The 24,916-nt window shown below is 55.0% G+C and overlaps 1 protein-coding gene across 8 annotated transcripts; it reads left to right on the top strand.

The window, feature by feature from the left end:
- Positions 1 to 1,782: 1,782 nt before the first annotated feature.
- Positions 1,783 to 24,667, top strand: LOC135977668 (fibrinogen-like protein 1-like protein). Of its 8 annotated transcripts, XR_010595103.1 has the most exons (6): positions 1,783 to 3,457; positions 11,913 to 12,023; positions 13,392 to 16,095; positions 20,482 to 20,577; positions 21,748 to 21,861; positions 23,389 to 24,667. XR_010595103.1 is itself a non-coding variant. In XM_065578889.1 (3 exons), the coding sequence occupies exons 1-3, from the start codon at positions 3,043 to 3,045 to the stop codon at positions 14,087 to 14,089; spliced, it is 1,224 nt and encodes a 407-aa protein (XP_065434961.1). In that variant the 5' UTR covers positions 1,783 to 3,042; the 3' UTR covers positions 14,090 to 17,485. The 8 variants fall into 8 exon arrangements, 6 of the variants coding, with proteins under 6 accessions (XP_065434961.1, XP_065434964.1, XP_065434963.1 ...); XR_010595104.1 differs by lacking the exons at positions 20,482 to 20,577; positions 21,748 to 21,861; positions 23,389 to 24,667 and adding an exon at positions 17,173 to 17,485; XM_065578889.1 differs by lacking the exons at positions 20,482 to 20,577; positions 21,748 to 21,861; positions 23,389 to 24,667 and having other exon boundaries at positions 13,392 to 17,485.
- The last annotated feature ends 249 nt before the right edge of the window (positions 24,668 to 24,916 follow it).

The following is a 24,916-nucleotide window of genomic DNA, read 5'->3' as shown; positions in this document are numbered from 1 at the left end:
GGCTGGCTGGAGGCAGGGCAGGGGCTCACTGGAGGTAGGGTCTGGCTGCAGGCAGGGCAAGGGGTGCGGGGCTGGCTGGAGACGGGTGTGTGGGACTGGCTGGCTTTGCGCAGGGCCGCAGGGGGGTGCGGCAGGGGTTGCCTGGAGACAGGGCAGGGGGTGCGGCAGAGGCTGGCTGTGGGCAGGAGGTGCAGGGCTGGCTGCAAGCAGGGCAGGGGGGCGGGGCTGGAGGTAGGGCAGGGGTGCAGCAGGGGCTGGCTGCGGACAGGGGGTGCAGGGCTGGCTGGAGACGGGGCTGGCTGCGGGCAGAGCAGGGGGTGCGGGGCTGGTGCGGGGACGGGGTGCAGCAGAGGCAGCTGGAGCCCCGGCCCTTTAAATAGCCCCCAAGTCCCCCGCTATCCCAGGGCTCTGGGGGCTATTTAAAGGGCCCAGGGCTCCCCTGCTTCTACCGCCCCTGCCCTTTAAATAGCCGCGGGAGCCCTGGGGAAGCAGCGGGGCTCCAGTGGCTATTTAAAGGGCCAGGGCGGTAGAGGCAACGGGAGCCCCGGACTTTTTAAATAGCCCCCAGAGCCCCGCAGCCCTACCCCAGAGCTCCAGCAGTGGGGGTCTGGTGGCAATTTAAAGGGCCTGGGGCTCCGGCCCCTGCTGGGAGCCCTAGGTCCTTTAAATTGCCCCCTGGGGAAGCCGGGCCACCCTGGTACAGCGCACCGGCTCTTGCCGGTACAACCGTACCCTGCTGTGACATACCGGGGGGGCGGGAACCCCTCGGGGATGTGGGGGCTGTCACACAGCTGGGCAATTTAACCCGGCTGGGCCGGGGTGACTGTCTCCCTGGAGCTGGGGTCTCAGCCCAGGTGACTCTCTGCCCTTCCCCCCAGTCGTCCCCGGGCGAGGTGGGAGCGCCCCACGTTGCGTTCCACCCCCACATTCGCACCCACAAGTGCTGGTGGGTTCCAATCCCAGCTGAACATGCCCACTCAGCCCTAGTGCGGAGCAGAAGGGCCCAGCGCTGCCCCACAGACCCTCTGGCTCTCCGAGCCCGCTCTTACCCATCACCGCAGCACGTCTGGCCCAGGCTGAACACTGCTGCTCTGTGCAGAGAGGCTGGCACTTCTCGCTCCTGCCGTACGAGGGGCAGGTGCTGCTACCGACTGCTCCCCCTAACCCGCGCCCTGCTGCGCTCTGGGGATGCTGCCCTGCTGTGGAGCTCTCAGGTGTCTTGAACTGGAATTTGTTTGGAGAGAAACTGCTAAGGAGCCTTATCAGCCCCGAGCAGAGAGTACCTGGGAGCCTGCCTGGGTCGGGGGGGTCTGGTACAGCCTCCCCCCAGATAAGGCTCTTCCCTGGACCTGCCACTCATTGGAATCTAGAACGATTCCCTCCGAGGTAACACCCGGGGCAGCCAGGGCAGGGCAGGGCATGGCCTGCTCCCCAGGAGCATTAGGGCTTTCAGGAGTCAGAGGTGTCAGCGGAGCAGGTTGTGATTGTACGTTAAAGCAGCAAAGAAAGTTGCGGGGGCAGAGGAATTGGGTGCTGTGGCCCACCCATGCCTGGGGCCTATTTGAAAGGCAGCTGTCACACTGTCCCCTTTATCGGGAGTGCCCACTACACCCATCTCATGTAGTCCTCGGCACGAGAAGGGGGAGCATGTTCCCAGCTGAACGGCGTTCGTCCAGGACTCACCAACCTCTATTCCAGGATGGGGGAGTAACCTGAGAGAGAGGTCACCATGTAGCCTGCAATTATCAGTGGCTTCTGGATTCCTCTGGGAAAGGGTTAACCAGGGGCTTAGTTTAGTCCACACTTGGCTTTCTCGGCAGTGCTGGACTCCGGTGGCAGGGAGGGGTCCAGGTCACACCCTTTTACCTGGCAGGGAAAGTGACCTAAAGGTTAGGATGTTCTCACAGGCTATCGTAGTTACTGGGACCTTGGCAGGGAGGATTGGTGGCTTGTGGGGCATCGGATACCTCCCCTCCTCCTAGAGCTGTGCAGTAACCAGAACATTACCCCTGCAAGGAGAGGATTTCGGGGACCCTGGGATCTTGGGAGCCAGGGCCTTCTCTCTGCAGCCTGGAAGCCCAGGCCCCCCATCAGCCTGTCAAGCAGGTGGGCAGGCGGGCGAGCTGGCAGGGAGCCAAGCAGCTTTCCGTGCAAAACCTGCCTGCTTTCTGTCGGAAGGTTTGTCCAAATCGACGTGTTCCCATGAAACGTTTGGATTTTGACAAGCTGGCAATTTCTGATGGAAAAACAGTTCCACTGGCAAATTCTGACCAGCGCCTCTCCTGACCGCATAGCTCCCTGCATCTTTGCTGAGCATGGAAACAGAATGGACTTGACACAGGTGGTTGTGCCCTGGGATGCCATCTCAGGCCAGCTCCCCCAGTGCTCCGGCGCTCACATTCTCCTAGTGGTGACGTCTGACCCTGGGGAGATGAAAGGCCTCTGCAGGTTGTTTCCTGCAGTGTGAGCTTTGGCTGCAGGCTTCTGTCCCCAGCCATGGCATTAAGGAATCTGTCTAGCCAGGCTGGGCGTCCTCCCTCATCTGTGGTCAGAGCTCACACGGGCCCTTCCAGTGACAAGGTGGCAGCATCTGGCCCTGGGAAAACAGACATCTGCTGTGTGCTCACCCCAGAGATTTCTTTCTTTCTGCAAACTGAAGAGGCCTCTGTCCTGTAGCCTCAGCAGAGGCTGGGAGGAGGCCAGCAGGCCCTGTGGCCCCCCGCAGACTGGGGGAGGCCCTGACCAGTAGCTCTAAAGGCCAGAAGACCCCACTGGACAGGTGGGGAACGGGACTGTGACGTTACGTTGCTGTTCCATGGTTCCTTTCTCCTCAGCTGAAGAAGAAACTGAGCCCTGAAGCAAGGCACCAGACTGGCTTGTCCGTGCGGCTGACCCAGTATTCACCAGAGTGGGGAGAAGGAACAGTGAGGCTGGTGGGCTCCTTCTTCTAAAAAGAAAACAAATCAGAGCATGTTTTTACATCCGGCTTTTGACTCCCCGGCCAACGGGTGTGATCATCCCAGGTAGAAAAGTCAGCCTGTAATGCCCGGCTCCTGCTGGCTGCCCCAATGGAGACTCCACTTCCCCTCTCCTCCCCGTAAGGCAGGGGAACTGCCAGCCACTGCCTGGTACTGTCTGCACCCAGCAGCAACACTCGTCTGCCTCCCGCCGCCCTCTCCTCTGCTGAGGTCCCCCGTGCCCTGCCCTGGCACCCTCTCTGCTATGGGGTCAGACACGCGGGGAGAGCAGGGCAGGTCTGTGCCCTCAGCCCCGGGGCTCTCGCACAGAGCTCTGCCCGCAGGCCCAGCCCTGAACATCACGGCGTCAGAGGAGCTTCTCCCACTATCACGGCAGCCCCTCCTGTTGGTGCCCAAAGCCCGGGACTCGCACTCAGCCCCTGAAAGCAGGGCCGGCTCCAGGCACCAGCCGACCAAGCACGTGCTTGGGGCGGCACCTGGTAAGGGGCGGCCAATCTTGGGGTGGTGGGGATTTTTTTTGGGGGGGAGGGAGTTTGGTCGCTGGGGGTGGGGTGGGTTGTTTTTGTTTCGTCGGCTGGGCGTGTAGGTGTCACTGGGGGGTGGGATTCGGCAGCAGTGCTCCGTGGGGGGGGTGGCGGCACGGCAGGGCGCTCCGCGGGGGCGGGGGCGCTGTTTGGCAGCACGGCTCGGCGGTGGGGTGTTTGGCGGCGCGGCGCTCAGTGGGAGATATGTGTGGCGGTGGGAGGGTTCAGCAGCACGGCGCAGCGCTCCGCGGGGGGGTGTTCGGTGGCGCTCGGTGGGGGGGTTCGACGGCACGGCATTTGGCGGTGCTCCGTGGGGGGGGGTGTTCGGCTCCGCGGCGCTCCGCGGAGGTGGGGTGGCGTCGCGGTGCTGAGGGCGTGTGTTATGGTGGCGCTATGGAGGGCGGCACTCTTTTTTTTTTGCTTGGGGCGGCAAAAAAATTAGAGCCAGCCCTGCCTGAGAGTTGGGAACTTTGCAGCACAGCCCAGCCCCGGCTGCTGGGAGAGGAAGGCCACCCCACCTCCCTGGCTGGGAGAGCTGCCATGATCCCCCCATCTGCCAGCCCCAGTTGTTCCCTATGAATTTAAAGATGCGTTAGGCTCCTTGATTTCCTCGGCAGGAACAATGTTCTCATGAGTGTGTGCGCACGTTCCCCTCCCTGACAAGCATGCAAAGCTGATCCGTCCACGGCCGAGTTCTCAGAACAGTAATGTTCTTCTCTCTCTATTGAGCCCTGATGTATTAGAAGGTAAAACTCCTGTGAAAGGTGCGCTAGTAATGTTCAAAGCCGGCCGGCAATGCAGGTACTGCCACCAGGCTGCACGGTGATTCATCTCAGAGACATCTCATTAATTTAGCAAATACTGCCTGAAAGGAAGAGAGCGCCGGCCACCCAAACTGTTCACACAAATAAAATCCATATCAGACGCCGCTCACCTTTCCGAGGCGGCTTTGCCTTCCCCTCCCCTTTCCTCTGAAATGTGCGTGGATATAGGTGAGTAAGCAAAGGTGCACTCACACACAAACACACAGTGACACATCTATAATCATACAGTGCATCGCTCTGTTCCTAGGATCTCAACAAAGTTCACCTCCGCTCATTAAAGGTGACATGCTAAACAATTGGGTTTGAGCTCTTATTTTTTTCTACTTTATGGTGGATAAAGAAAGCATGAAAAGGCTTTTTTTTTTTTTTAATTGTTTCTTTCTTGTTTTTCACTTTAGACATACCCAGTCTTAGCTTCCCTGTTTCTGCTGGTGGGCTCCAGAGGGAGTTTTCTAATGCCTCAAACCAAAGGAGCATGACCACTGAATATTTAGCAAAGAGAGCTTTTCTCCCTACTGTGTGTTCGGCATTTGAGTGAAATGGGTGCCAACCAGAACAACCGACCTCCTCCCCATGCACCTGTTTCAAGCAGCCTGATCAAAACCCCCTTCCTTCCTCCCTTGATCACTCAGGTTTCATATCCTTGGTACTTGTGAGAAAGCTGTGCAAATCTGTGATCACACTGAGTGTACTGTGCACGTCTTAGTATACTTCTCTGTCACCCTGTTTGGACTGTAAGTTCTCTGGGGCACAGACTGTGGGTGATAGTTTTGCTTCTCTGGCACAGTAGGACGCTATAACAAGAGACAGGTTTCAGTGTGGTAGCCATGTTAGTCTGTATCAGCAAAAACAACGAGGAGTCCTTGTGGCACCTTAGAGATTAACAAATATATTTGGGCATAAGCTTTCGTGGGTGTGACGTTATTGATATAATCTGGGACCATATAGATCATTGTTGCAACCAAGGTCCTGTAGTGGCACGCAAATCTTGTATAAAGGGGGTCAAATGGGGTGTCTAAGACAAGGTTATGGTTTACTGGTTATGATTATGCTGTCTATATGTGTGTATCACTTTTGTAGTTGAAGTTATGAATATTGGCTCTATACTGTCTGTATTTCAAACTTATGCTATGCTGCTGGGTGACATCCCAGACAAACTGGTGTTAGCTCTGCCTAGCCTGCTTGATGGCCCATTAAGGACCATCAGCTATACAATGGACCCATTGAGAGAAGGCAGACACGCCTTGTAACTCAGCAAAGTATGCAGGGACTGGCCCATGTGACTCCAGACTCCATTTTGCTGTAATTTTCCACAGTAAGAACAAAGAGGTGTTCTTACACCTGGAAAAGACTATATAAGGCTGATGCCTCATCTCCATCTTGTCTTCAATCCTGCTTCATACCTCTTGAGGAACTTTGCTACAAGCTGAAGCTTTGAACAAAGGACTGAGGACCCATCCCAGCGGGGGATGTATTCCAGAGACTTGATTTGAACCTGCAGTTTATTCCATCGCTGCTGCAAGCCTGAACCAAGAACTTTGCCATTACTGTATGTAATTGATTCCATTTAACCAATTCTAACTCTCATCTCTATCTTTTTCCTTTTATGAATAAACCTTTAGATTTTAGATTCTAAAGGATTGGCAACAGCGTGATTTGTGGGTAAGATCTGATTTGTATATTGACCTGGGTCTGGGGCTTGGTCCTTTGGGATCAGGAGAACCTTTTTCTTTTACTGGGGTATTGGTTTTCATAACCATTTGTCCCCATAACGAGTGGTACTGGTGGTAATACTGGGAAACTGGAGTGTCTAAGGAGATTGCTTGTGAGACTTGCAGTTAGCCAGTGGGGTGAGACTGGAGTCCTCTTAGTCTGGCTGGTTTGGTTTGCCTTAGAGGTGGAGAAAACCCCAGCCTTGGGCTGTAACTGCCCTATTTGAGCAATTTGTCCTGAGTTGGCACTCTCAGTTGGGTTCTGCCAGAACCGCATTGTCACAGTGGGCTAGAACCCACTTCATCAGATGACTTCATTAGACTGACCTCCCACTTGGTAAGACAACTCCCATCTTTTCATGTGCTATGTATATACCTGTTAGTCTCTAAGGTGCCACTAAGGACCATCCCAAACCGCCCCACCATCCGCTCCAATGCAAGGCATTTCTTTACAGCGCCTTCTCTGATATACACACACAGCAACGTGTGTGTGTGTATTATTAAAAAGCCCTCTTGATCGGGCACACTTCTCACCCTTGGGAGAGGACAAGGGAACAAATACGTGATGGGTGTTAGTCATGTAGCGTAATGCACCACTGGAAGGTGCTGTGATACTGTGGTGGTGAACGTGGTATAATGACCTGCACACAACAGAATAGCACGGGAGTGACACTTGAGGTATGTCTGTACAGCCCCAGCAAAAGTAGGGCCCAGCTGATAATGGTCTTTCAGCACTACCACGAGAGAAATGTTAAATAATAATAAACCGACCTCGTCAACCCAGTAGTTCTGTCGTCACCCATAGAGCCAGCCACGAAAAAAGAAGGGTGGACAAGATCTGCATTTCTAATGTAAAAGCAAATCAAACCCCACAGGGCTTTAAAAACAACTACCCTTTATTCATCAGAAAGAAGCCAAAAGGAACGTGCCCTGTATTTGGTTCCGAGCACAGGTCCCCGTTTGAAGGATGTGCTGACCTCAGGATAGCCGTATAGGTTTGGTTGAGGGCACAGGCCTGGGCGTCAGGACACCTGGGTTCTATTCCTGACCTGCTCTTTAGCTTTGGTCACTTCATTTCTCCGTGCCTCTGTTTCCCCACCCACTTTTTGTCTGTGTAGACTGTAGGCTCTCTGGGGTGGGGCCAATCTCTCATCATGTGTTTGGACAGCGCCTAGCACCAGGGGGCCCTGGTCTCGTTTGTGGCCCCTAAGCCCTACCGAAATGCATTACCTAGGGAGGTGGTGGAGTCTCCTTCCTTGGAGGTTTTTAAGTCCCGGCTTGACAAAGCCCTGGCTGGGATGATTTAGTTGGGAATTGGTCCTGCTTTGAGCAGGGGGTTGGACTAGATGACCTCCTGAGGTCTCTTCCAACCCTGATATTCTATGATTCTATGATTCTACGACTGTCCTCTGCGCACAAACCCTAGCCTCTCCCCTGCCCCCCACATCTCCCTGAGCCTCCCTCCTGCCTCCCTTAGCCTCCTTCCTGTCCCCATCCCCCTGTACCCCCCTCAGCCTCCCTCGGCTCCCCACACCCCGGCCCCCTTAACCTTCCCGCACATTCTTCTGCCCCCTGCCCCCACATGCCCTGCACCTCCCTCAGCCGCTCTTATATCCCACATGATCACCTCCAACCCCCACAGCCTCCCCTCTGCCCCATCCCCATGCCCCCCTCAGCCTTCCCCCTGCCCCCCACACTCCCTGGCCCCCTCAGCCTTCTTCCTGCCCTCCACACCTACTACCCCTGTCAGCGTTCCCCCTGCACACTCTGTCTCCCTCATGCCCATATCCCTCTGTCCCCCTCAGCCTGCCCCCTATCCCTGCCCCCACACCCCCCTGCAACCCGCTCAGCCTTCCCCCCACATCCCCTCACAGTCCCCATGCGCTGTCCAGGCCCTGAACCATGGCCTCAGCCAGTCTGCCTGTGGGCTCGGCTTCAGCCTCCTGGAGCCCAGCGGGAGGTGGCAGCCAGCGTCAGGAGGGCAGCCTGCCTGCCACATGCAGACAGAGCGTGGGGACGGGGCGGCCCTCGCGCAGGCCTCAGCCCCGCTGGCAGCAGTGGGAGATGGCGCCATTTTGATGAAGGGACAATTGGCGCCTTTGGCCACGTTTCCATGGGACAGGTGAGAAGCCCCCGCAATCCCGAGTCACAATCAGAGCGCGAGGGCGGCCGCGCTGCTGCCCCTGTTGTGCATGGGGTCGGCCCAGCACGCCCAGCTGATGGGGGTGATCCTGTCACGGAGTGTGGGGGGACTCAGGGTCCTGCACCCCCGGCTTCCTGCGATTCACCATGACTCTCAGCCAGCCAGTAAAGCAGAAGGTTTATTTAGACGACAGGAACACAGTTCAAGACCGGTCCCGCAGGCACAGAAAACAGGACCCCCTCAGTTAGGTCCATCTTGGGGTCCTCGGGCACCCCAGCCCCTTGGGAGTACAGAGCCCTGTCTGCCTCCCAGCCATTCCACCAGCCAGCTCCTGAAACTCTCCCTTTAGCGACCCCTCCCACAGCCTTTGTTCAGTTTCCCGGGCAAAGGTGTCACCTGGCCTCTAACCCCTTCCTGGGTTCTCATGTTACATGCTCAGGTATTCTCCGGTCAGTCTCCCATCCCCCAATGCAGACTATCCTAGCCACACTCCCCTGCCAGCATTCAAAGACCACAGTAAGAACAGTCCCAGTTCGTCACAGATGCATAGCCAGAATCAGCCAGAATCCACTGGAAGCTGCTTTACCAGGGCAGCCAGACTTATGGGGCCGGCTGCAGCTGGCATTCGGGGTGTGCGGGCGGGAGGGAGGAGGCAGCATGAATTGCATGTGGGAGATTCATTCGTTGTTTGTGTGACAGCACAAACTCCCCCTCATCCCAAAACCTGGTCCCCAAATGAGCAGACTGGAGCACATCACACTAAGCAAACTGGTGCCACGTTCAACAAAATAAACAGGTCCCATCTCGTGTCCTTTGTTGCACATTTCGATGGCCTGGGTGCTCTTTTCCAGAACTATACGGACGTGGAGCTGTTCCCTCTAATGCACCAGTTCCTGCCCCCTGTATCCCAGCCGGAGAGCTGGGACACAGAGAGCAGCTGCCTTGACAGTCGCTGAATGAATCCAGTTTGATCCTCTTCCCTGTGGGACAGATGCAGCAGCAGCGCAGTCTCGCTCCAGCCCATCCCACTCAGGTATCTCCTCACCCGGCCGTGACCTGTCGGGACAATGTCCATAAAGGCATGGAGCCCCGGCTCTGGTTTCTGATGTGGAAGTGGGGGACGCTTCAGGTTGCTAACTCGCCCGCTCAGCTGCAGCGTCGGGATGGGTGAGTTTTATTGAAATGCCCAGTATTTCACACAGCCTGGAGATGTAGGGCCAGAGCCTGGTGGTGGGCACCAGAGCCCCAGGCGGTGTGGGCACGTGGGGGAGGTGCAGTGGCAGGGCATGCTATGTGGCCCCTGTGGGACACCATGTGCCCTGAGTGCCCGGGCACAGGAAGGAACGTGCCCAGACAGATGCAGTAACTACCGCATAGAGAGGGGCAGCCTGCACTCCTCTCAGTGCCGCCCCTCAGCCCGGGCAGGTGCACAAGGGGGAGGGGAGCCCTGGTGCATCCTCTGCTTTCCCGACCCTGCCTGGCCGAGGCACAAGGGATGGGGGCGCAGTGAGGTACATGCTGCTTTTCCTTTGAAACGGAGCAGCATTTCCCCCAGCAAGTGCATGCTGCAGCATGAGCCTGGCTAGCTAGGAGTCTGGCAGTGCCTCCTGGTGGGTAAAGAGTGCCCCCGGGGCCATGGGGTACCAGGAGCCTGGCGGGGATCCCCTGCCCAGCGCTCTGCTGGACCCTAGGCAGGAATCCTCCCGCCCTGCCCCAGGTTCCTTTAGGCATTGGGGCCAAAGCACTTTAGAACACAAAGGAACTAGCATAAACCATGTTTTAAAAATGGGGAAACTGAGGTATGGTGCAGTGTAATGAGTTTTCCAAGGTCACAGGTCGAACTCAGGCCCTCTGTGTCTTAGACTATTAGAGTGTGTGAACGGCTGCTAGCTGGCAGCGTCCCCGCTCCTCTGGGGCGTCAGGAGAAGGGGAGGCGTGTTTTCAAGGATGAGTGACTCCAGATTGGTATTTCACTTCAGTTCCAAACATTGTAGTTCTGGCTTGTCAGACTCACTGAAATCCTTCTCCTTTAAAGCTTTAACCCTTTGCCTGCCATGGGGTTACGCCTCTCTCCTCTCTCTCACAAGGATACCTGAGATTGCTGGCAGCGTGTCACAGTTACTTGGGCTGTGACATTGTCTGAAGAATTTGGGGTCCAGGCAGCTCCAAAAAGAAGGTGTTTCCAATGAAATCTGTCTGGGGATGATGTCTGGGCAAAGTGTTTCCATTGCAACAGTGTGTTTCGGTGTGTCGTTTACACGGTGTTCTCTCTCGCTCTCTCTAATTCATTTGCACGTTTGTATCACGGTCACTTTTGGGGTTAGTTGTGGACTTTCTAACTTTGCAACACCATATGAATACAATGATGGCTGACAGAAAGCACGGTGCCGGACTCCAGTGCGGCTTTAGCCTGTTCTGGTTTGACACACACACACACACACCCTGCCTGCCCCACCCCGCCTCACCCCACAAAAAGCTGCCATTTTGCACCTGTCACGGGTCGGCAGCAGCTATAATCAAACTTGGGACCTCTGGAGCTTCACACGTGAGCCTCTGCTGTAGGGTTCTCAACCTATTTACCATTGGGGGCTGCATATGCCGTGCTCTGCGTTATGTGGGCTGTAGCTACACAAGATGTAATACCAGGGCCGGGATAGATATACCTGGGGGCGGGGCCGGGGGTGAATGAGCCGGTTTCTGTCCAAGAGTCTGGATTGCTCTGGGCTGCTGATCCCGGCAAGGTCATTGTGAATCCCTGCGCTGAGTGCTGAAGGTGGCCTGGGAAAAGCATGTGTGGGGCGGGGGAGGGGTGTCTATGTTAATCCCGGCTGAAATAAATGGCCATGCCCTTGCTAGGGCAGCGCTTACAGTGCACCCCTCAGGGACCCGGCTCCATTTTGAACTCTTTTTTGGCCAGGACTGTGGCCCCTGGCGACTCTGCCCACTTTAAGCCTGGCCTGAGCTGGGCCCACAGAACAGCTGCAGTGTCAGCAGCGTGTCCCCCTCTGGGCTGCTGGGCTGCAGTGCAGGGGGCAGCATGCCTGGCGTGGGGCACACAGCAGCTCTGTGCCCTGGGCCCCTCTCACCTGGCACTCATCTGAGGGGGGCAGAGCCCTGCCGGAGGCTGCCCAGCTGCTGTCTCTGTGTGGGTGAGCGGGCACTGCCCTCCGGCTGGTGGTAGTGACTGTGGACGGGGGGAGCTGGGACAGAGGGAGTTGCTCCGAGCAGCACTCCCCTTGCAGCGGTGCAGCGCGGGGAGAGAGGCGGCAGCTCCTTCCTCACCACAGGGAGCGCTCCAGCCGGCCCTGACCCGCCCGGGACCCGGGAGCCAGGCCATCGGAGCCGCAATCTTTGAATGTTTTTTACCATGCAGCTGGGTCCCAGCTGTGTGCTAATCGGGCCGGCTGCAGAGATGGAGACAGTGGCCGGGCCGGGGGAGAGGTGAATGGTGGGCTTCACCCCGTCTCCAGAGACTTGGGCCCACCCCGCCCATGCTGAGCCCCTTTGAACATGCAGCCATGTCCTGCGGTGCCTACCTGGGAGCTGAGCTCTTCTGAAAATCTGGCCCAGTAGTTGAGCCCTCTGAAAACTCTGGCCTTAGCGTCTAAGGGTAACATTTTCAAGAGTGGCTAAGTCACTTAAGTGCCTAAATCCCAGTGACGTCTAGTGGGATTTAGGCACTTGTGAAACTCTCTCCTGGTCTCATGTCCAGCGGTTTCTGTCCCCTGCAGGGTTCCAGTCCAGCTCTCTCCTGCTTCTGTCTGCGCTGTCCATGATGGTGCTCCTTTGCGTAGCCCCCGTGCAGGGCAACGGGACCCTGGCCCACAAGAAGGTCGAGAGGGGTGAGTAGAGAACCCGTCGGAGAGCTTCTATCATCTGCCATATCCGAGATCGTGGGCCTGATTCTGCTCCTCTCCCCCATGCCGGGGTCACCCCTAGATCCACTTATCCACTGAATGCACCTTCCAGCCCCCCCGCCAGCGCTGGGCCCAAAGAAACGCTGAGTTCTCCGAAGGGATCGCAAGGCCGGTCTGCGCTAGTGAGCCCACTACTCCCATTCGCAGGCCTCCAGCGCCTGGGAATGGGCCCGCCGGGGTGGGGGAGGTGCTGCTCGATTGCCTGTTTGCTTTACACAGCTTCGTTATCCCTTTCTCCGGTAACGGCTGCCAAGCCCCCGGCAGTGACTGAAGAGCGCTGGTGCCAACCGCAGGGCAGCGTGTGAGAACCAGGCACCCCCCCCAAATTGGCTGGGAGTTCTACCCTTCCATCTCACCAACTCCTATACTAGGGCTAGCCCCGGCTAACAGCTGGGGATCTCTCGCTCATGCCTAGAAGCCTTGCCCCCAGAGTCCAGGCAGCAGGGAGAGCCAGTTGCTCCTTGTCAGGGGTTTTCATTCCCTTCTCCCCACACCTCCAGCGGCTCTGGGAGCTGCTCAGGGGCTTGCCCAGGCAGGCCAGGGGCCGAGCCAGCTCCAGAGGTGGCCCTGAGCCCCTGCCCCCGCAGTGCTCAGCAGCTCCTCCCCCTCGGCTCAGCTATGGGGGAGGGGCACACAGGGGGATTGTCTGGGGGGTAGGGGAGCTGGGGGGCTCAGGCTCGAGGGAGGACCCTGGGGAGGGGAGGGGCAGTATAACCACAGTGCTCTCATTCTACCAGGATAGTTCGGGACAATTTCCGCTCCAAAGACAAGCCCCTCGATAGGATGTCTGCAATTTTCAAAGGCACCACAGGGAGTTGGGTGCCTAAATCCCACTGAATTCCAATCACAGTCGGGTGTCAAACTCCCTTAGGCTCTTTGAAAACTCCCATTTAAATTGTCACCGATGGGTTTCATAATTAACATTCGCTGAGATGGATCTGGCAGCGTCTCCCCCACCCTCGCCAAACGATTTCTTCAGCAGTACGGACTCAGGAAGGATACAGAGCCTTGGTTTACAGTTGATTCATCTCTTCAAGGTTTCTTCAAAACCAGCAGAGCAAGAAACTATTCTTATTTTATTTTATTGGTAAAATGAAAGTGTAAGATCTGGAGCGGGATTCTGTGGCCAGGAATGGCCGGGGCGGATTCTGTGGCTGTAGTATTGTGAAATACACAGGACCTGCCTCTAAAAACCCAGCCTCCAGTTACCCCAGGCTGATTTGATCGAGCTAGCTAGCGCTCTCTCCCCCCCTCCCCACCTGCCCCCTTAACCTGATGTTCGTGGCATTTCAGGGTTCCCCAAAGACTGCAGCAACATTCCCAGGGACAGCCCCAGCGGGGTCCAGGTCATCCAGCCAGCAGGCTCTCCCCCTCGAGTGGTGTGGTGTGACATGGACACCGAAGGCAAGGGCTGGACCGTTGTCCAGAGAAATTCTTACAACACAGAGATCACCTGGAAGGAGTCCTGGAGCACCTACAAGTACGGCTTTGGGAACGTGCAGCAGGATTACTGGCTGGGCAACGAGTACCTGTCCCTGCTCACGCGGCAGAACATCTACAAGGTCCGCTTTGTCGTGGAGGACAAATCCAACAACACCCGCTACGCAGAGTACGACATCTTCAGTGTCGAGGTTGAGCCCAGCGGGTACCCTCTGAGGCTGGGCAGGTACTCTGGGGACGGCGAGGACTATCTCACCACCTACCACTCCGGCCTGGGGGGCATACACGACAACATGAAGTTCAGCACAAGTGACAAGGATCAGGACCAGACCAGTGGGAACTGCGCAAGTAGCTATGGAGGCTGGTGGTACGACAAGTGTCAGAACGTCCTGCTCAATAGGAAAGGCTACATCTACTGGGCAGGGTTCTGTAAGAGTGGGGAGTGCAAGTCTTCCCTCATCCTGGTTAAGCCAACAGACGTGTGCTGGGTCCGGCAGGAGGAGCCCATCCTCCTTGGGAGCAGCGCCGCTGAGAAGGGGAGACAATATTAGATCAGACACGGCGCGCCATCCCCCACCTAATCAGTGCAGTCCCTGCAATGCCTCCACTCTGCTCACCCCCTTCCCTGTTGGCTTCTGCACGGTAAATCCCCTGGAATAAATGCTGAGAGCTGACCCCGCCGGTGCGTTCGAATGACACAAAGAGTGTGATTGGTGTGTATAACTGGACCCCCACTTCCACTCTGCCTCGCTGGAAGCCATGTCACTCACTACGACTTTAGACCCACATTAACCTCTGCTTCTCCCAGCCCTGCCACTGCCCCTTGGCATTAGTGATCAATGAATCATGACACTGGATTTCTAGCAACTGTCATTGAGCATTTAAATGGGGGATGACTCAAAGCCAGGACTTTACATCTGAATCCTGCATGTATTAGCTGTGGTGAGTTTGGGTTCAAAAACCTGGCCTCTGTGTTTTTAATAAATATGGTTATTACATGAGAAAACATTGCAACAGTAATTAGTTGCTGATAAACCACTGAGATTAGATAGACGTGCAACGAAACCACACAATAAAGATATTGGTGTCCCTCTTCAACCCAAGGGGCTAGTCAAAGTTTGGGGCCCTGGGGATGTTCCAGTGGGGAGCAGAAATTGGCAGTGGAGTCTGGTAATTTTTTGATGTCTTGTTTATTTACAAGGAACATACAGAGTCCTGCTTCTCCAAACACAGCAGGAGCCAACAGCAGGGATTAGCCTCCCTGCTCTCAGCTCCAAGCCTCTTTAGCCAGCACCTGGCCCAAAAGCTCTCTATGCTCCTCCCAAGATGTAGTCCTGGCTGGTCCACTGGCAGGGGTGAAGATGGGGGGGAATGTGAAGGGGCGTTGCCCCCCCCCAAACTGCATCTTTCCATTCCCCTCCTGACCATGGCCCTTCAGTGCATCCCCAGGACACAAGGCCCTGTCCAATTGGCCTTCCTGACAGAGCCTGCATGGAGAGCGTGCGTAGGGGGGAGTTTGGGGGGCAGGAAGCTGGGAGCCCTACTGGTGTTGAATTTCCATAGTGCAGAGGTTCAGCTGGGACAGGCGTCCAAACTGTTGGTACTTGTCTCAAGATAAGTAGGATGTGGGTGGTCTGGAAATCTTATCATAGAATATCAGGATTGGAAGGGACCTCAGGAGGTCATCTAGTCCCACCCCCTGCTCAAAGCAGGGCCAATCCCCAGACAGATTTTTGCCCCAGATCCCTAAATGGCTCCCTCAAGGATTCAACTCACAACCCTGGGTTTAGCAGGCCAATGTTCAAACCACTGAGCTATCCCTCTCCCCTTGTAAAGTCAGCCCTTCTCAACAATTACGGACGTATCTGGGGTTTGGCCTTAATGGAAATCCTGGGAGAAAGCCTCATGCTACTGCTGCTTCTGGGTCCGACGCAAACCAGGAAGTACAGGACCACGGTTAATAAGAGCAGCTCAAAAGATCATTTTCGCTGAGCCCAGCCCTGCACAGATTTCCAGCTTAGGTTTGCATTTTCAGCAAAAGTTCTTCTTGATTATTTTCTCCCAACCCCTTTGTGCCTCTGTAGGGGGCCAGGGTGGCTGCCCTCCGAACCTGAGGGTAAAGGGCCTTTCCCTCAGCCTGAGTGGGCGGGGCCAGCCCAAGCTCGCTCCACCCCCCGGAAGGGGAGGGGTGGAACAGGAAGTATAAAGGGCGGGGCCCTTAGCTCAGTTGGAGCAGCACCGGGGAGGGAGGCAGACGCAGACTGTGGGCTGCTCCCTTCAGACCCTGCTGCCATGCCAGGGGAGGCCCTGGACCAGTGGAGACCTCACCTGGAGGACGGACTGGGGCTGCCAGGACTGCCTGCTGCCGAGTACCCAGAGGAACTGGAGGAGCCGGAGTGGGAGCTGGAGCTGCCAGCAGCCGAGTACCCAGAGGAGCTGGAGGAGCCTGAGCGGGAGCTGGAGCTGGAGCTGCCAGCAGCGGACTGCACCGGCGGGACCAGAGGGATTCGGACGAGCAATTGGGTAGGAAGTAGCCCAGGGACAGAGCTGCGCAGTGGTGAGTCTGTATTGCGGAAGGACGCCGCTGATCCTGTGGCGGGACCCTCGTCCTGCCACTGCCAGGGTCCTGGGCTGGAACGCAGTGGTGTAGGGTGGGCCTGCGTACCCCTACCCGGCCGAGCCACACCGGGACCTTTGCCGGCGCTCCCCTGCCTGAGGGGCGCGCTACTGACGTTTGCCGGCGCTCCCCTGCCTGAGGGGCGCGCTACTGACCTTTGCCGGCGCTCCCCTGCCTGAGGGGCGCGCTACAGACTCTGGCTGGCGGCCGCCCCGCCGCTAATTCCCCGCTGACGGAGGCGTGACCCAGGCCGGCCAGTGACCTCATAGCTCCCCACCGCCCCCTAACGGGTAGGTGGGTCAACGCAGATCACAGACTCCATAATAGCCAGCCACCCCGTCAGTTGCATCCTGGGGCGCTCCAGGGACAGGGGTGAGGGATAGAGGAGCAGATACACGACACACCTGTCTTCAGTTCCTTTGGGTGGAAGTTCCTGATTGCATGGATGAATCCCGTTCAGATGGGCGGGTTTTGTTTGTCTGTGGTGAGAAGTGGGGCTGTCAGGTCCAGCAGGCAGGTGAGGACAGTGCTGGCGCAACCCATTAGGCAACCTAGTCGGTCGCCTAGGGCGCTAACATTTGGGGGGCGGCGACTGCGGCAGCTGGATCTTCGGCCGTGTGATGTTTTTTATATAATCTGGGACCATATAGAACATGGTTGCAACCAAGGTCCGGTAGTGACACCAAATCTTCTATAAAGGGGGTCAAATGAGGTGTCTAAGACAAGGTTATGGTTTACTAGTTATGATTATGTTGTCTATATGTGTGTATCAATTTTGTAGTTGAAGTTATGAATATTGGCTCTGTACTGTCTGTATTTCAAACTTATGCTATGCTTCTGGGAAACATCCCAGACAAGTTGGTGTTAGCTCTGCCTGGCCTGCTTGATGGCCCATTAAGGACCATCAGCTATACAACTGACCCATGGAGAGAAGGCAGATACGACTTGTAACTCAGTAAAGTATGCAGGAACGTGCCCATGTGACTCCAGACTCCATTTTGCTGTAATTTTCCACAGTAAGAACAAAGAGGTGTTCTTACACCTGGAAAAGACTATAAAAGGGCCGATGCCTCATCTCCATTTTGTCTTCAATCCTGCTTCTTACCTCTGGAGGGACTTTGCTACAAACTGAAGCTCTGAACAAAGGACTGATGACCCATCCCAGCTGGGGATGTTCCAGAGACTTGATTTGAACCTGCAGTTTATTCTATCGCTGCTGCAAGCCTGAACCAAGAACTTTGCCATTACTGTATGTAATTGATTCCATTTAACCAATTCTAACTCTCATCTCTATCTTTTTCCTTTTATGAATAAACCTTTAGATTCTAAAGGATTGGCAACAGCTTGATTTGTGGGTAAGATCTAATTTGTATATTGACCTGGGTCTGGGGCTTGGTCCTTCGGGATCGAGAGAACCTTTTTTTCCCTTTTACTGGGGTATTGGTTTTCATAACCATTTGTCCCCATATCGAGTGGCACTGGTGGTGATACTGGGAAACTGGAGTGTCTAAGGGAATTGCTTGTGTGACTTGTGGTTAGCCAGTGGGGTGAGACCCAAGACTTCACTGTTTGGCTGGTTTGGTTTGCCTTAGAGGTGGAAAACCCCCAGCCTTGGGCTGTAACTGCCCTGTTTGAGCAATTTGTCCTGAATTGGCACTCTCAGTTGGGTCCCACCAGAACCAGCATCGTTACAGGCCGCCCCGGTCGTCGGCAGTATTTCGGGGGCGAGACTTTCCGCCGCCTCTGTCGGGGGTGGCATTTAGGGGGCGGGACCTTCCGCCGCCTAGGGCGGCAAAAAAGCTGGCGGCTCTCCTGGGTGAGGAGCAGGAGATGAGCGCACGGGGCAGCTGAAAAGGGATGAGCCGGAGTGAAGCTTGAAACACAAATGCAGGGGCCAAGAATCCCAATTCATCCATCCCGGACAGAGGGAGTCAAATACTCGCTGATGGACAATTGGTTCAGATTCTGGGACTGGTTCCTTGTGCAGCAAGTGAAGTTAACTGCACCTCAGAGCCGTGACAGAGCACTGTATAACCAGGGTCTAGTGACTCTCTCACCCTGGGCTCTCCCCAGTATAGACTCTTGTTCACACTAGTCAAATGATCTTCAAATGCTGAGAAGGAGCAGGGAAGAGGCACAGAAACGACTTGTGGCCTGGCCAGCACACCTTCGAGCAGGCAACCCGAGGGGCTGCAGCTAGTCAGCTTGACTAAGCAGTTCCGAGCTCTGTCATTAAGGTCTATAGTCACCCAGCAGGAGGAGGTAGCTGCATTTCAGGTTTTTGCTCTAGCAGACAAAGGTGTAAGGAGAGCTGGCAAAGCTGATGTTAGAAACATTGACATTGGAAATCCATATAAGTGTAGAAGAGTGACGGAACCAATCGTGCGGGGACGTGGGAATTCACTCTCACCTGGCCTCTGGGGATGGAGGCAGCACGTGGCTGGCACTTCTCGCTCCTGCCGTACGAGGGGCAGGTGCTGCTACCGACTGCTCCCCCTAACCCCCGCCCTGCTGCGCTCTGGGGATGCTGCCCTGCTGTGGAGCTCTCAGGTGTCTTGAACTGGAATTTGTTTGGAGAGAAACTGCTAAGGAGCCTTATCAGCCCCGAGCAGAGAGTACCTGGGAGCCTGCCTGGGTCGGGCGGGTCTGGTACAGCCTCCCCCCAGATAAGGCTCTTCCCTGGACCTGCCACCCATTGGAATCTGGAACGATTCCCTCCGAGGTAACACCCGGGGCAGCCAGGGCAGGGCAGGGCACGGCCTGCTCCCCGGGAGCGTTAGGGCTTTCAGGAGTCAGAGGTGCCAGCAGAGCAGGTTGTACGTTAAAGCAGCGAAGGCAGTTGGGGGGCAGAGGAATTGGGTGCTTTGCCATTGCACTTGATCAGCTCAATTTGAAAATTCTTTCAAAGGAAATCCAGATGTATACATCTGACTGGGGTACATGTACACACGCACACTCACGTGCACACACTCGTGCACATACACGTACACACATACATACACACATGTACACATACACATATATAGACGTACACATACACGCACACACGCTGTCCCTGGAGCGCCCCAGGATTCGACTGACGGGGTGGCTGGCTATTATGGAGGCACAAAGGGGTTGGGAGAAAATAATCAAGAAGAAATTTTGCTGAAAATGCAAACCTAAGCTGGAAATCTGTGCAGGGCTGGGCTCAGCGAAAATGATCTTTTGAGCTGCTCTTATTAACCGTGGTCCTGTACTTCCTGGTTTGCGTCGGACCCAGGCAGGAGACTGGGCTGCTCTCAGCTGTAGAAGCCATTGGAATGACCCAGGTCGGAATGAGCCAGGCCCTCAGAGCCTTCTGCCACCAATCGCCCCAGCAGTCACTGATCCACACCAAACCACGTCCTTCCAGTCAGGCAGTTTCATATGCACACGTCAAACCCTTGGTTTGCCACTCAGACACCACGGTGATGGGCACAGTAAGGACCGAGAGATGCTAAACAGGCAGGCAGACAGACAAGGAAATAGTGGCCCTGCCTACAGGTGTGTGTGTGGTGCAAACGGATGAACACCAGTTGCTGGCTGAAGGCACAACCTTAATTCCCGCATCTCCTGTCTGTCAGCTATCGTTCGCTTGGCAGCCTGAGCTCCGATTTCTAACGCAGCGTTTTGCTCTGGCCTATTGTGGTTCTCATGTCCGGGGGCGCCTTGGCCCCTGGTATCAGGAGCGGTGCTAAGGAGGCTGCTTTTCAAAGGTCCTTAAGTAGGGTTGTCAACTTTCTACTTGCACAAAACCAAACGCCCTTGACCCAACCCCTTTCATGCCCTTCCCCAAGGCCCCACCCCCACTCACTCCAGCCCAGCCCACCTCCCTCAGTCGCTTGCTCTCACACCCTCACTCACTTTCACTGGGCTGGGGCTGGGGGTTGGAGTGCAGGGAGGGGTGAGGGCTCCGGTGGGGATGTGGGCTCTGGGATTGGGCTGGAGATTAGGGGTTTGGGGTGCCAGAGGGGGATCCGGGCTGGGGCAGAGGGTTGGGGTGCGGACTCTGGGGGGAGCTTGGGTGCGGGAGGGGGCTCAGGGCTGGGGTAGGGGATTGGGGTGCGGGTGGGGGTGTGGGGTCTGGGAGGGATTAAGGTACAGGAGGGGGTTCTGACCTGGGGCAGGGGGTTGGGGTGCCAGGTGTGAGGTTTGGGAGGGAATTTGGGTGTGGGAGGGGGTTCCGACCTGGGGCAGGGTTTCTGGGTGCGAGCTCCGGCCAGGCGGCGCTTACCTCAGCCAGCTCCTGGTCAATGGCACACCGGTGCTAATGCAGGCTCCTGACCCCTGCTCTCCCTCCGCTGGCAGGCTCTGAGCAAGGCCTGCCCAGAGAACATGGATGACGAGCTCTCGATCCTGCTGACAGCACCCCCCAGCACAGACAAACTCCAGCACATCTTGGAGGTGAGCAGAATGGGGAGGGGCCGCAGGGGTTTTACCTTAGCCCTGGGGACTCCTAGAAAGAAGAGACTGGAAAATCCATGTTTCTATTGGATCCTTCCGAGTATGCATTCGTGATATAAACTCACTGGGTGACCTTGGGGTAACTCACTTCCCCCTTACGGCATCAGTCTTCTCCACTATCAAATCTACACTGGGGAAGAAGGACAGAAGCCCCGACAATCACCTTCACCTCTGGGTGTCTGGTCCTGGGAGCCGAAACCAACTGGACTATCTGCCCCATCTCCTAAAATGCCCTGTCTTTCCCTCCTAGGGCCTGGTCCTTAGTGCTCAGCCTGGCCCCTTCCCAGCTTGTCCCTGACCTTTAAAGGACTCTCCAAGCCCCTCCCATGCCTGCTTCCTTTGGGGTCTCTCTCCTGGCGGAGCACAGGCTGCCCTTCTATCTCTCAGCAGGCCGGGGTCCTAGTCACAGGCTGCGTCTTGTCACGTGACCCCCACACTTATTCCCTTCACCCTAGGGAGCTGCATCACCTGGGCCAGGTGCAGTTGAGCTCCAACCCCTTTCCTGGCCATCTCACCCAGGGACAGGTTGAAACTGGTAACCTGTGGGTAACAGTAACTGGTTGCTCGCAAAGGTGCTGAAGACACAATGGAAGAGGAAATCCTTTGGCCTGGATTGAAATTATTCCGACTGAAAGTGAATGAGAGAAAATAGGTCCAGAGTTCTCTTCCTAGCAGCAGAAAATGTAGCGATTGATAGAGGTTCAGGTCAGAAAGGACCATTATGTGCATCTAGTCACCCCTCCTGTATAACTCAGGGCCTAGAATGTGACCAAGTGGTTCCTTCAGCCAACCATAGCATGGGACTGAGCCAGAGCATGTCTTTTGGAACGACATCCACATGCAGGAGAGCCAGCTGGCTACCAGAAAATCTCTCTTCTGCAGTGACGTGGGGTTAAGGGACACGGGGGAAAAGACATGGAGGCTGTGACTAAATTTAGAGCAGCAAGGCCAGGAAAACCAGGGTTAGGTCCCAGGCCTGGCTATCAGATCTGCTGTTTTCTATTCCTGGCTTTGGGACCATGAGCGAGTCTCTGCACCGCTGGGTGCCTCGGTTTCCCCAGCTATCAAATGGAGCTAATCAAGGTTTTGTTTCTTCTCCCCATTTTACAGGGTGGGAAAGCGAGACACAGTTGGGACCTGTCTACACTACAGGTCTGTCGTGCGTTTGTAATCTGATGACCCCCACATGTTGTTCAGAGCCTATGGACAGCACAGCTCCTAAAGGTACGTTTGTTCTGTGTTTATCCCCTATGTACCAGCAGGGCTGGACAGCATTTCTCACTGTGATGTGGGGAGCAGGTCCTGGGTACTAAGGGTCTGAAGAAGCTCTCAAGGACTAATTTTTTAAAATAATTGTTATCAATGACTTGGGAGAAAACCATAAAATCACTGCGGATAAGATTGGGGGGTGACAAAATACAGGCAGAGTGGTAATTCCTGATGGGGAGAGGGCAGTGATACAGAGCGATCTGGCTCATTCGGCCAGCTGGACCCATTCAAAGAAAACAAGTTTGAGCAGAGCCCAATGCAAGGTCCTATACGTAGCCACAAGGCACCCCGGCCACACCTCCAGAATGGGGACGTGGATCCAGGAAAGCCGTGAGTCTGAAAAGGATTTAGGGGCCAGAGTGGAGAAGCCACTCAACATGAGCTCCCAGTGTGATGCTGTGGTGAACAGGGCTAAAGCCATCATTAGACGTAGGAGCAGAGCCGTGAGTAGGATAGGGAGGTGACACAGCAGCAGTGAGACTGCTATTGGAATACTGCCTCCAGTCTTGGTGTCCTCCTTTGAAAAAGATGGTCCTAGAAATTGGAGCTGGGGCAGCAAAGAGCCACCAAATGTTCTGAGGGCTGGAGAAAAATGCCTTCTAGTGAGCTATTGAAAGAGCTCAACCTGTTTAGCTTATCAAAAGAAGATTGAAAGGGGACTTCACTGAAGTGTTGAAATGCCTTAATGGAGAGAAAATATTGGGTATTAAAGGGCTCTTTAATCGAGCAGAGAAAGGCAGAACAAGACCCAATGGCTGGAAGGTGAAAAGAGACAAATTCCTATGACAAATAAGTCACAAATATTCAACACCAAGGATGATTGAACACAGGAAGAAGCTACCAAGGAAAGTGGTGGATTCTCCATCTCTTGATGTCATTAATAAAGACTAGATGCCTTTCCGGAATGTGTTTGCCCCAAAAGTAGCTATTGTGGTAGACAGGAGGCCTGTGATATGCAGGGGGTTAGATTAGATGCTCTAACTGTCTCTTCTGGCCATAAAGTCTACTCATTTCTGAGAAACCGAGTGTAGCATTGGGAGCAACTCGTGATGTTTTACTGTCTAGCCGGCTTAGTTCCTAGAATGAACACTGAGTGTGGTACAGACTAACACGGCTGTTACTCTGAAAAAAGATCCACAGGGAGTAGCTCAAACCTCCAAAGTGTCTGCCCTGTGGCAGGACATTAGCACTGCAGGGGAGGGGTGGGTGTGGCAGTGACATCACAAAGGCCTTTTGCAGGACCTCCGCCTATTGGCCAAAGGTGCAGGGGAGGTGGTGACCTCACAGAGGGATGCTGACATCAGCCAGGCAGGACAGGGGCGCAGGGCCAGGGAAACCTCAGAGACCCCTGTAGCTTTGCTTCAGCAAGTCTCCTTCTCGAGATCTCTCTTTGAGGTCTGAGAGAGTATTTGGGTTCATGTATGTGAGCACCAGGAGGAACCTCTTTTGAGTTTTCTCCTTTCTTTTTCCTGATTTCACTAGAAAACTGACGTCCCTGTTGAGAAGGTAAGAGCCTCCGAGAGGTTTGGAACCTGTTCAGTCTGCTGCATCTGGCGCCAGCTGAATTTTAGGCATGGAAAACACTAGCTTAAGGTGGCCAAATTTTATTCCCCACCTGGGATTTTGTCCCTTAGACTCTCTGGGGACATTAAGGTTTGTCCTTTTTCTTTTACCTTTTCCTCCATCCCTCCCTCCTTTCTCTTCATCTCTTACTTCTTTTGTCCTTTCCCTCTTCCCCTCCCACCACCAGGAGGGGGGTGTGTGTGTCGTGGGGGGTGCTCTACAACTCCCATTGTGGGAGGTCCACCGAAAAATGTGGGGCTGAAATAGTGCTCAGACAGTGATCCCCAGCGGTGACCTGGGCCATCCTTTGACTCTCTGGTGAGAACCCTCATCCTCCCGCCCCTCGGTCTCTACCCTGATTGGCTGAGCAGGGGGTTATTGACAGGGAGGAGACTCAGGTCCCTGTTGTTTTCTTTTAAGACCAAGTAAATAGTCATAACCAGTCATATGTTCGACAAATTTTGCTGCTTCTCTGCAGTTCATTATTTTCTCTACCATTCCAGTTCTCCTAAAATACTTGCTGAATAATTACTATGAACTCTTGCTGGTCTGGAACTCACTTGAGAGCGCTTTATTCAGGTCATTCAATGTCTGAAATTCAAGATCCGATGGTTAGTTTGAAAATCAGGGCTCTTGGGTCCTATTCCTAACTCTGCCACGGACTGGCTGTGTGACCTAAGACAAGTCAATTCTCCTTTCTCAGCCTTAGCTTCTCCCTCTTTCAAGTAGGGATAACAATCCGCCTCTACCTACCTCCTGGCGGGTGGAGGATGGGGATCTATTGGAGAGTGTCACTAGGAGCAGTGCATAAGATGAGGTGTCCTATCATGTTTACTCAGATCAGATTATGACATAATAGAATGGCTGAAATAGTCTATTTTATTTGTATTTTATTATGTTGCAATTGTTAAGAGCAGCAACTACTTAGCTCAGACTGAAACATCTCATCTAATTTTTGAGATCTAAGTGTCTCTTCTTTGTGTAGCTCAAACCTCCAAAGTGTCTGCCCTGTGGCAGGACATTAGCACTGCAGGGGAGGAGTGGGTGTGGCAGTGACATCACAAAGGCCTTTTGCAGGACCTCCACCTATTGGTCAAAGGTGCTGGGGAGGTGGTGACCTCACAGAGAGATGCTGACATCAGCCAGGCAGGACAGGGGCGCAGGGCCAGGGAAACCTCAGAGACCCCTGTAGCTTTGCTTCAGCAAGTCTCCTTCTCGAGGTCTCTCTTTGAGGACTGAGAGAGTATTTAGGTTCACGTACATGAGCGCCAGGAGGAACCTCTTTTGAGTTTTCTCTTTTCTTTTTCCTGATTTTACTAGAAAACAGACGTCCCTGTTTAGAAGGTAAGAGCCTCCGAGAGGTTTGGAACCTGTTCAGTCTGATGCATCTGGCGCCAGCTGAATTCTAGGCCTGGAAAACACTAGCTTAAGGTGGTCGAATTTTATT

This window comes from Chrysemys picta, unplaced genomic scaffold, assembly GCF_011386835.1.
Source record: "Chrysemys picta bellii isolate R12L10 unplaced genomic scaffold, ASM1138683v2 scaf9, whole genome shotgun sequence".
Classification (NCBI taxonomy): domain Eukaryota; kingdom Metazoa; phylum Chordata; order Testudines; family Emydidae; genus Chrysemys; species Chrysemys picta.
Note: the sequence above shows the minus strand (reverse complement) of the source record. Positions and strands in the feature narration are given on the sequence as shown.